Raw genomic sequence first — 12,229 nt, forward strand, 5'->3', positions numbered from 1 at the left:
GAGAGCCACAGGTTAGAGACCACTGTACTAGAACCTGAAGGGGAGATAGTATATAGTCTGTATGACAGGAGTGTGCCCCCTGCTGGACATACCTTCGAGAAAAACTGTCTCCCGATCCGGGAGTGATAATATCTGTCATCATTTAATATAGTTATTAAAGATTTTGTATTGTTTTTACAGGTTTCCACGCACTTGATTTAAAGAGAAGCAACCAAAACACTGCTAGATCCACCCGCCGGCCATGAGGTCCACTGCCGTCACCTGTCTTCTGACGTCCCTGTTGTTTGCCAGTAAGTACCATATAAGAGTCTCTGTCATTGCTATAATCATTAGGAGCCTATCTACTGCTCTATCCCATGATAATATGTTAGGCCACTGCTACATGGCATGATTGGCTAACATCGCAAGGAAATGGCTCTGCTGGTTCTATCCCAGTCTACACAGTAAAGCTGTGGTCTTTGGTATGTGAAAACTGGGATATTTCAGCTTTATTTTATTACTGTCGCTTACTGTATTGCAGGCACCACCCCGGTGGAGGTTCACCAGTACAAGCAAGTCTCTGTGCCTGAAGGTGGCACGGCTATACTGGGATGTCTGATGGACGGCGGGGATATTCAGGATTTCAACATTCAATGGTTTAAGCAATTGGCGAGTGCGGCCCCCATATTTATTCTCTTCCATGGAAATGACTCCGTCATCCACTGGTCGGATGCAGCTCTGGGACGCTACCGGCCAATCAGGAACAGCAGCCATGCCCATTTCTTGCAGGTCACAGATGTCACGGTGGAGGACAGTGCCCGATACTGGTGTCTGCTTACAAGGAATGGCTCCTATCCAGTCTGGGGGGACGGAACGCAGCTCAGTGTGTATGGTGGTAAGTCTCACACAGGACTGTCTTACATACACCGCCTCATCAGACAGCATCACACATGGTAGGCTGAGATATGCTGGATCGGCAGACAGTATCACACGTGGTAGGCTGAGATATGCTGGATCGGCAGACAGTATCACACGTGGTAGGCTGAGATATGCTGGATCGGCAGACAGTATCACACATGATAGGCTGAGATATGCTGGATCGGCAGACAGTATCACACGTGGTAGGCTGAGATATGCTGGATCGGCAGACAGTATCACACGTGGTAGGCTGAGATATGCTGGATCGGCAGACAGTATCACACGTGGTAGGCTGAGATATGCTGGATCGGCAGACAGTATCACACGTGGTAGGCTGAGATATGCTAGATCGGCAGACAGTATCACACGTGGTAGGCTGAGATATGCTGGATCGGCAGACAGTATCACACGTGGTAGGCTGAGATATGCTGGATCGGCAGACAGTATCACACGTGGTAGGCTGAGATATGCTGGATCGGCAGACAGTATCACACGTGGTAGGCTGAGATATGCTGCATCGGCGGACAGTATCACACGTGGTAGGCCTAGATACACCAGCTCCGCCAACAGTATCACACAGGAAAGAGGTAGATACAGCAGCTCAGCAGACAGTATCACACATGGCAGTTTTTCCGACATAAAAGTGTAACAAAGTAGTAAAAACCAAAGGCAACCTTTTTTATTATAAATTGTATTAATTAAAAAAAAAATCTAATTTGATAAAAAAAAGTTAAAAAATCTTCAGAAATCTGGAGCGTTGCGTGTGTCCTGCATTGTCTGGGAGTGATTGACACACATACACTGGAAAACTAGGTGCAGGGGGCCAATACCAAGTTTTGCTATGGGGCCCTATTAGATCTGTGTACAGTCGTGGCCAAAAGTTTTGAGAATGACACAAATATTAGTTTTTACAAAGTTTGCTGCTAAACTGCTTTTAGATCTTTGTCTCAGTTGTTTCTGTGATGTAGTGAAATATAATTACTCGCACTTCATACGTTTCAGAGGCTTTTATCGAGAATTACATGACATTTATGCAGAGTCAGTATTTGCAGTGTTGGCCCTTCGTTTTCAGGACCTCTGCAATCCGACTGCGCATGCTCTCAATCAACTTCTGGGCCAATTCCTGACTGACAACCCATTCTTTCATAATCACTTCTTGGAGTTTGTCAGAATTAGTGGGTTTTTGTTTGTCCACCCGCCTCTTGAGGATTGACCACAAGTTCTCAATGGGATTAAGATCTGGGGAGTTTACAGGCCATGGACCCAAAATGTCAATGTTTTGGTCCCCGAGCCACTTAGTTATCACTTTTGCCTTATGGCGCGGTGCTCCATCCTGCTGGAAAATGCATTGTTCTTCACCAAACTGTTGTTGGATTGTTGGAAGAAGTTGCTGCTGGAGGGTGTTTTGGTGCCATTCTTTATTCATGGCTGTGTTTTTGGGCAGAATTGTGAGTGAGCCCACTCCCTTGGATGAGAAGCAACCCCACACATGAATGGTCTCAGGATGCTTTACTGTTGGCATGACACAGGACTGATGGTAGCGCTCATCTTTTCTTCTCCGGACAAGCCTTTTTTCTGATGCCCCAAACAATCGGAAAGAGGCTTCATCGGAGAATATGACTTTGCCCCAGTCCTCAGCCGTCCATTCACCATATTTTCTGCAGAAGATCAATCTGTCCCTGATGTTTTTTTTGGAGAGAAGTGGCTTCTTTGCTGCCCTTCTTGACACCAGGCCATCTTCCAAAAGTCTTGGCCTCACTGTGCGTGCAGATGCCTGCTGCCATTCCTGAGCAAGCTCTGCCCTGGTGGCACTCCGATCCCGCAGCTGAATCCTCTTTAGGAGACGATCCTGGCGCTTGCTGGACTTTCTTGGACGCCTCCTGAAGCCTTCTTAACAAGAATTGCACCTCTTTCCTTGAAGTTCTTGATGATCCTATAAATTGTTGATTGAGGTGCAATCTTAGTAGCCACAATATCCTTGCCTGTGAAGCCATTTTTATGCAACGCAATGATGGCTGCACGCATTTCTTTGCAGGTCACCATGGTTAACAATGGTAGAACAATGATTTCAAGCATCACCCTCCTTTCAACAGGTCAAGTCTGCCATTTTATCCCAATCAGCCTGACATAATGATCTCCAGCCTTGTGCTCGTCAACATTCTCACCTGAGTTAACAAGACGATTACTGAAATGATCTCAGCAGGTCCTTTAGTGACAGCAATGAAATGCAGTGGAAAGGTTTTTTGGGATTAAGTTAATTTTCATGGCAAAGAAGGACGATGCAATTCATCTGATCCCTCTTCATAACATTCTGGAGTATACGGAAATTGCTATTAGAAAAACTTAAGCAGCAACTTTTCCAATTTCCAATATTTATGTAATTCTCAAAACTTTTGGCCACGACTGTACAACACCCAACAGACGGTATCACGTATGATAGACTTAGATACACCAGCTCAGAAGACACTGTCACCCATGGTAGACTTGGAAACACCAGCTCTGCAGACCGTATCACACATGAAAGACTTAGAAGCAACAGCTCAGAAGACTGTATCACACATGACAGACTTAGATACAGCAGCTCAGCAGACAGTATCACACATGACAGACTTAGATACAGCAGCTCAGCAGACAGTATCACACATGACAGACTTAGATACAGCAGCTTAGCAGACAGTATCATATTTGACATCTTCAGAGATAGGCAGTGTCTCAGTAGCTGTATGTTCTTCGTGATCATCTTGCAATGTTAGTGCTTGTTAAAGCTGAATATAAGGATCTCCTGATGTCCCTGTGGTTTCTGATTGAACTGCAGTTGATCCTTATTTGCCACAAGGGGGCGCTCAAAAACAACAAAGCTCTACCATGTGTCAGATATAATAATATAATCTCACGTATAATGGATGTCACATTGCACTCATAGACAATTTATTCTCATCTCCCATATTCCGCAGGTAAAGGTGTCCAGGGCACCGACCGTGTCTCTCTTGAGCAGTCAAGACTCTGCGGATTCCTCTGGTGTTCTCCATGCGGTGTGTTTGGCCACTGGATTTTACCCTTCGGTGATAGAGATCACGTGGAAGTTTGAAGGTGAACCTTTCCAAGGGAACATTATTTCAGGATCCTTTCTAGAAGAAGGAGACAACGTCTATGCTATAATAAGTATCCTAGAGCTCACATCACAAAGTAGAAGAAATCTCTCAGCTTTTTCTTGTGAAGTGCGTCATGATTCCTCAAGGACTTTCATCCACAAGGATCTACACCACTGTTACAGAGACACATCTAGTACTGATTGAAGCTTCACCTAAGCTTCACATTAGACCTTTATTTCCAACCTTTGATTATTATGTGAGGTGACTAACACCAGTCTAAAGACATGGGTTTAATAACTTGTAAGAGTGGACTGACTAAGTACATGGACTTTAAAGAGAAAACATACATTTAGGGTATGGCTATGGGCTCTACCAACACCCCTGGGTTCACATCGGTGCTTTTCATTCCAGCAGTGGGTTCCGACAGAGCAACATACTGCCAGAATTCACTATATCCGACGTACTTGCAGCTTTTAGCCAGACAAAAATACTACACACATCATTTATACTGGAAAGCAGACAGAACCCCGCTGGACCCCATAGTGCATGGTAGTATCCGGCTGTCTGTCTGCCAGAGTTTAAAAGTACATATGTGAACCCAGCCTAAGTAAAGTACCATTACAGATGGGTTTTTTCTTATCTCAATGATGTGAGTCAATTGATTGTTTCCATCTAAGAACTAATTTCAGGCAAGTTAAATATAGTGTTCTTTAGTTAGGTGCATGATATAATGTCTTCACCTAAATGTTTTATGTCAAATACCTCCATAGTTTGACACAAGTGAACAGCAATCTAAAGATCTAACACCGATAGCTTATAAGTGAATACTGATTAATAAGATGTTCCTGCCATATAAACCTAGGGTCAGGGCCCTGCTATGGGTCCAACAATAACCCCTGAAAAGAACTATGTCACCATGTCTTATAGTAGTAATCTGAGCCCCAAAAAAATTATCTCAAATTTCAGATGAATGTAATGTATTATTTCCAATCCTATGATTATTACTTTAATTGCTTTAAATATCTCACAAGTTTTGACCTATAGCTTAAAGCTCATGGCCCCAGGTAATATCCCACATAATATATCCCATACTAGTTTTTTCTTACGTAACAGACGAGCCTTTGTGTTCTTTGAGGCCAAAGTGTAACTAATACCTCCATACCCCATATAGCTACACCCCGCTAAGTCTACCATTGCATTTAATAGTGTATAACAGAAGATTGATTAATCACATGGACGATGAAGGAACAATATAAATTTAGGGTACGGCTATGGGTTCTAACACAACTCCTAAAAGAAACAGTGGCTTAGTAGATTGAATAGATCGGTAAACTATCAGTTAATTGTGTTATCCGGTAAGCAGAACAATAATCATGAATGCAATTTACTTTACTACTGTACCCCGATTGACAATGTGTAGCACTGAAGATAACACAGACTGAGTGGACTTCTACCTAATCACTAAACTTACATTTACTTTGTACCATGTACTATGTATTTTAAAGTTGAACGGAACAATCTGCTTATTTGTAACTAGCATTGTACTGATGTAAGTGATATGGACATGCATTTCAGAGCAAATAAAGGGATTGATTCGCCAAATGGATGTTGTTTTAAATAACCTGCCATAATGGCCTCCAAGATTCTTGGCAAATACATTTTGTACAAAATTATTTGGGCCCGTCTGCCAAACGTCAAGGCGATGTCTGTAAGACGGGAACCTAACACTAAATACTACCTGTTATGTGCCATAATGGCCACCATAAAATTCAGGGAGTGCAGGTACCAACATTGATGCTGAGCCCACTCTATACCTCTCCTGGTGCCAGACGGCTGGCTCCTGTTGGTGGTGCACTCCTGACCCGCCTGTCTGCCCCATAGACTTATTTTGATTAGTGTAAGTACAAAGCTGTAGCCTGCTCTCATTGCATTCATTGGAAGTCATCCGGCACCAGGAGAGGTATAGCGTAGATTCAGCATGCATGTTGGTACCTGCATTCCCTGGATTTAATGGAGGCCATTATGGCACCAAAAATGGGAAAAAAAAGCAGCATGCATGTGGAACCTGCACTCCCTGAATTTTATGGTGGTCATTATGGCACATAACAGGTAGTATTTAGTGTTAGGTTCCCGTCTTATAGACATCGCCTTGACGTTTGGCAGACAGGCCCAAATGATTTGTCAAGAATCTTACATTTACAAAATAAGCATAGCATTAGCACCAGAATATTTTTTATAACTATAGCATTATTGTACGTTATTTGTGTTTGCAGTGCTGTTACATTGTAGTTTTTTTTTCTTCTTGTGAAGTATGCCATGATTCCTTGAAGACTTTCACCAATTTTGCTTTTATCTTGCACATGTCAACTTTAAAATCATGTTATAAGATTTGACCCAATTTTATATTTATATATCTACCGCATTATATTCATTGATGGTATGGCTATGGGTACTACAATAACCCCTTACAACAACAAATGAGGTTTCATAAAAAAAATTTTGGATCAGAGGAGTTTATTGCTTCATCCAAGAAGTAATGAAGTATATTCAGGCTTGTAAGAAGTTGAATGTAGCTATTCTTCAACAGTGTGCAAGACAGGACTATTTTGACATAATGCCTTCACCTATGATTACTACTTATTGATACTAGATATGGCCAGTCTTTTGAGGCTTTGATATAAATTAACACCAATTAACACATCCACTACTGTGTGTATTAGCTTGCAACAGGGAACTGATTACATGGAATAAATTCATTTAGGGTACAGCTATGGGTTCTACCAGAACCCCAAGCAAAAACTCATTCAACTCTAAGATTTCTCAGTCAACTAAATGCAATCTATTGTCATCTCTAGCTATTTCAGGCCCAGGAGAAGTTAAATGTAGTGTTTTTAACATGCATTAGCCTTGGTTGGTTTAAACCATGGTGTCATTGGGATTGTTTTGAATCTTATTTTTAAAACTTGAATGTTATTCAGAATGATGAGAATTCTCCAGGTGTCCACAGATTCATGACCTTCGAGAGTCCAGTTTTACTCAGCTGATTATAGTCCTCGTATGTTCTATATGAAATACAGAGTACAAACATTTAAAAAGGTGGCTGTGTAAATCATTACAAAGTCCTACTCTAAAGGCTTGGGCATCAGGTTTGGTGAATTCACAGAAGACCTGGATCCTACCACCATGGTCTCCCATATTGTGGCATTTTTGGCCTTGACTCATGCAGTCTTGGCCAAAGTGAGTCCAAATTTCAGCGATTGTCGTGGCCAGTTCTATGCTAGCACACCTCCTGTAGGGTTTAATGGCTTATCCAGTTCCCTCACCCCCCTCTGCCAGATGTATGAGACCTACAACAATCCTTTTTTTGCATCACTTTATCACAAGGGCAACAGATATGCTCTGTATTCAGCCTACATCCTGGACACCCGGCCTGGTGATGTTACAGGAGCTGACCAGACGTTCCGATTGGAGCCACAGGTGAGATAGGCTTTGCTTCAATCCTGTATATGGCAAGACTATTGTGTTATCTGGGACTAAATAACTTTACACATCTAATGGTAAACTTTGAGCAAGTCAACTAACTTTGTATGTAATATTCCCTGAAGACTACATTTTTTCTTATAAAAAGTTGAAAAGGTTACCCCAATTGGTAATTAAATGCATAATTTAGAAACTGAGAGACACAAGTCATGGGGAGGTTTTCTAAATGTTTTATACTTTGGATAATGATTTTTATATTTGGATAATCAGTAATAAATTACTTTATCTAATCCATAAAAATATCTTCAGCATTGGTATAAATTCCCATGCTGAAAATTTGACTTATGTCCTCAGCAGTAACATTTCACAATTGAGAAACGCATAAGCATTCCTCTTTGTATTTATTGAATGTATAAATAAATGAGAGTTTTATATAGAGACTTGTATATTCAGTGTCAATATCCAGGCTTTTCCCTGCAGATGGATGACTTTGTGGATCTGCATTATTTGTTTCAGCTGAAACACAAAAATGTACACCATCTATTTTGGGTACTGCTGTGGGCATGGATATTACCCCTACAATGAACCATATTCTTATATGATAAAATAAGGGTACCGCTATGGGCACAAATGATATGCCTATATGCCTATGATCATTAAAACTAAAGTCTGCATATGACTACAATTTACTGTTCCATGTTCTCATCCATTTCAAGTGGAGGGAAATATCTAGGGGAATGAATTGTGTGACCCACAATCACTAATTGATCAAAAGTATCTCCTATTTTGACAAGGTTTAAAAATATTTAAAATCATATGTGTTATGGCAGCCAATGGATTTGATTAAACCTAAGGGCGTTATTCTAGCGGGTCCCTAGTATTTACCCGTTAATTCCTATATTGGGATCTGAACTTCGCTGCTGGGAATGCACCAGGCTATTACATCTTGAAGTATTCTTAGTGTGGTTGGCTGCTGTCAGAAACACTAATGCATAGCACCAGCGGGACGGGCAAAAATTATGGTCAGTGACGAGCCAGGGTCAGGGCTGGGAGAGAACATGCAAATCTGTGAAACAGGTTGAAGGTCAGTGTTAGGACAGCTGCCCATAATTTCAGTTCTGTTTGTGTTTAAGTTTAACCCTGTACATCTGCTTTGTTCGTACTTTACCCAACCTGCCTGCCTTGCCTGTGTCTCCATTCACCTACTCTACCAGTGTACAGCCTAGTAACCTGAATATAAGCCTCAGTGACTGTCAAGACCTGCAGTTTTTCTTCAGTTTTGGTGTGTTTTCTGTATCCTGAGATCCTAGTGCCTGTATCAAAGTCCCTGACCCCAGTCGGCCAGCTGCCAACTACACTGGGACAGTCCCGGGACTAAGTGGTCTGGTGGTTTCCATGCAGCGAAGGACAGATCCCTGTTCAGTGGTTAAAGAGTGAATACCAGGGGAGCACCAGAAGTTGGCACAGTGGGTCCACACTTGCTGATCTGTAACAGTCAGGTCAATATCAAGCACAGGTCAGGCAGCGGATGGTCAGAATCAGGAAACAGGCAGAAGTTGGTACAAAGTTAGACAAATGGAGCAGAATACCTTACAAAGGAACTAGCAAGCTAGAACACCTATTGTTAAAGCACCCTCCCACAGGGAAGGTGCCTCAAGTATCCCATGTTAACCAGCCATTGACTGGTGAAGATTAGGGTGCACATGCATAGGCCCTTTGAGAGGCGGAAGTGTGGTGTGCACATGCCCTACAGGCATAGGAGGAGAGGACTTGCCGGGAAGAAAGCCACAACCTGCGAAGGTGAACAGTATGGCCGGGTCTACTGTAACTGTGTGTCTCAACTTAGATTTTCTTTTCTGCACTTTAAGTATGCTACAGGTCTTTTCCACTTGGGGGGGGGGCATTCATGGTAAATGTTCGAAATGTAGATTTTTAGTAAATTTTTATGAATATATTTCTATGTAGCAACAATACATGAATTATTTAGGAGGAAACTTTCGAGAAAAGCATGTGTGGATTGTGAAGGAAGCCGAACAATGTCAACCACTTTCTATCCTGAGCCAATAGGACACATTTGATAATTACAGATTAATGCATATTGTGAAATTATTGGATATTCTGCTTCTCTTCCAGTTGGTGGACACCAGACTGCCCAAAGAAATGAACCTCCAGCCTGCCACTGAAACGGCAATCCGAAACCTTGGCCTCTCAAGTGCCCCTACCGACCTCATTAAACAGGTTCAAGCCACTAACTCTGACTACACCGGAAGCAACTACCACAAGGGACACCTCAACCCTAATGCTGACCATCCTGATGGACCAGGACAGAAGGCCACCTACACCCTCAGCAACGTGGCTCCCATGTATGGCTCTTTGAACAGCGGCGCTTGGAGGAACAATGAGATGAAAGTGAGAAACATTGCCGCCACTTGTGGAAAGATGTATGTAATTACCGGCGTCGTCCCTGGAAACAACTGGATTTCGGTAAACGGGGTGCAAAGAATTAATATTCCCAGTCACATCTGGAGCGCTTTCTGCTGCCTGAACAACAACAACCAGCCAATTAGAGCTGAAGGAACCTTGGCACCAAATAATGCCAACACGGTCCAGGCTGGTCTCAGCATTGCGAGCCTTCAAAGTCAGCTGAAGTCCTTGATGGGAGTCACTGTCACACTTTTCGCCAACAACTGCACTTAGATGGGGCATTGAAGGGTTAATAAATAATGTGAACTTCAGTATAGTCATTGTGGAATTATTGCCAAGGAATGATTGACGATCACGCAGGTCAGGCCCAGTTCACAGATCAGTTATTTGATCCGTTATTTTCACCAGTAGTGAAGCCTCCTCAGAGATAGGGTATAATGGAAAGATCTGCACCTGTCCTGTGCGTTTGACCCGCAACCGGGTTTGGCTCATAATAACTGATGGAAATAACTGAAGTGTGAACTAGGCCTTACTGTTTACAACCCAGTGTACTGTAGTATGGGTGAGACTAACCATACTCAGTGCAGCTCAGCATGGACAGTATACTTCCACAGACCTTAACTCACCATCTTACTGGTAGTCAAACACCATATCACTCTTCCACCACCACCATATCGCCAGGATAAGCGTATAAATGACCAAATACCCAGTATAAAACCATTAAACATACACACCACCACCATACAGTCATGTGAAAAAATTAGGACACCCTTTGAAAGCATGTGGTTTTTTGTAACATTTTTAATAAAAGGTTATTTCATCTCCGTTTCAACAATACAGAGAGATTAAAGTAATCCAACTAAACAAAGAAAACTGAAGAAAAGTCTTTTCAAGATCTTCTGTAAATGTCATTCTACAAAAATGCCTATTCTAACTGAGGAAAAAGATAGGACACCCTCACATGTATTCCCTCTTAAATTGGCTCAGATCTCACACAGGTATATCACACCAGGTGCACATAATTAGTAGATCGTTACTCTGCATGTTGAATGAGGCTTGCCCTATTTAAACCTCAGACATTTAGTTTGGTGTGCTCCTGACTGTTGAAGTGAGAGTGAGCACCATGGTGAGAGCAAAAGAGCTGTCAGAGGACTTCAGAAAAAAGATTGTAGCAGCCTATGAGTCTGGGAAGGGATTTAAAAAGATCTCAAAAGATTTTGAAATCAGCCATTCCACTGTCCGGAAGATAGTCTACAAGTGGAGGGCTTTCAAAACAACTGCCAACATGCCCAGGACTGGTCGCCCCAGCAAGTTCACCCCAAGAGCAGACCGCAAGATGCTAAAAGAGGTCTCCAAAAACCCTAAAGTGTCATTTCGAGAACTACAGCAGGCTCTGGCTACTGTTGATGTAGAAGTACATGCCTCTACAATCAGAAAGAGACTGTACAAGTTTAACTTGCATGGGAGGTGTGCAAGGAGGAAACCTTTGCTTTCCAAGAGAAACATCAAGGCCAGACTGACATTTGCCAGAGATAAAGTTGACAAAGACCAGGACTTCTGGAATAATGTTCTTTGGACAGATGAGTCCAAAATTGAATTATTTGGACACAACAGCAGAGGACATGTTTGGCGTAAACCAAACACAGCATTCCAAGAAAAGAACCTCATACCAACTGTGAAGCATGGAGGTGGAAGTGTCATGGTTTGGGGCTGCTTTGCTGCAGCAGGACCTGGTCAGCTCACCATCATAGAATCCACGATGAATTCTACTGTGTATCAGAAGGTGCTTGAAGAACATGTGAGACCATCAGTTAGAAAATTAAAGCTGAAGCGGAACTGTACCATGCAACATGACAATGACCCAAAACATACTAGTAAATCAACCAAAGATTGGCTGAAAAAGAAGAAATGGAGAGTCCTGGAATGGCCAAGTCAAAGTCCAGATTTGAATCCCATTGAGATGCTGTGGGGTGACTTGAAAAGGGCTGTACGTGCAAGAAACCCCTCAAACATCTCACAGCTGAAAAAGTTCTGCATTGAGGAGTGGGGTAAAATTTCCTCAGACCGATGTCGAAGACTGGTAGATGGCTACAAGAACCGTCTCACTGCAGTTATTTCAGCCAAAGGAGGTAACACTCGCTATTAGGGGCAAGGGTGTCCTATCTTTTTCCTCAGTTAGAATAGGCATTTTTGTAGAATGACATTTACAGAAGATCTTGAAAAGACTTTTCTTCAGTTTTCTTTGTTTAGTCGGATTACTTTAATCTCTCTGTATTGTTGAAACGGAGATGAAATAACCTTTTATTAAAAATGTTACAAAAAACCACATGCTTTCA

At 42.3% G+C, this 12,229-nt stretch overlaps 1 protein-coding gene and 1 gene segment (V, D, J or C); both read left to right on the forward strand.

Annotated features, from left to right (window-relative positions):
* Nucleotides 1-662: 662 nt before the first annotated feature.
* On the forward strand, nucleotides 663-4,653 carry LOC122945982. The segment is given in 2 exon segments: nucleotides 663-874; nucleotides 3,852-4,653. Coding segments are annotated over 2 exon segments (537 nt in total).
* Nucleotides 4,654-7,172: 2,519 nt separating this feature from the next.
* Nucleotides 7,173-10,166, forward strand: LOC122919874 (endonuclease domain-containing 1 protein-like). Its single transcript, XM_044269058.1, has 2 exons — nucleotides 7,173-7,466; nucleotides 9,603-10,166. The coding sequence occupies exons 1-2, from the start codon at nucleotides 7,173-7,175 to the stop codon at nucleotides 10,164-10,166; spliced, it is 858 nt and encodes a 285-aa protein (XP_044124993.1).
* Nucleotides 10,167-12,229: the final 2,063 nt, after the last annotated feature.

This window comes from Bufo gargarizans, chromosome 9 (assembly GCF_014858855.1).
Source record: "Bufo gargarizans isolate SCDJY-AF-19 chromosome 9, ASM1485885v1, whole genome shotgun sequence".
In the NCBI taxonomy this organism is placed as follows: Eukaryota; Metazoa; Chordata; class Amphibia; order Anura; family Bufonidae; genus Bufo; species Bufo gargarizans.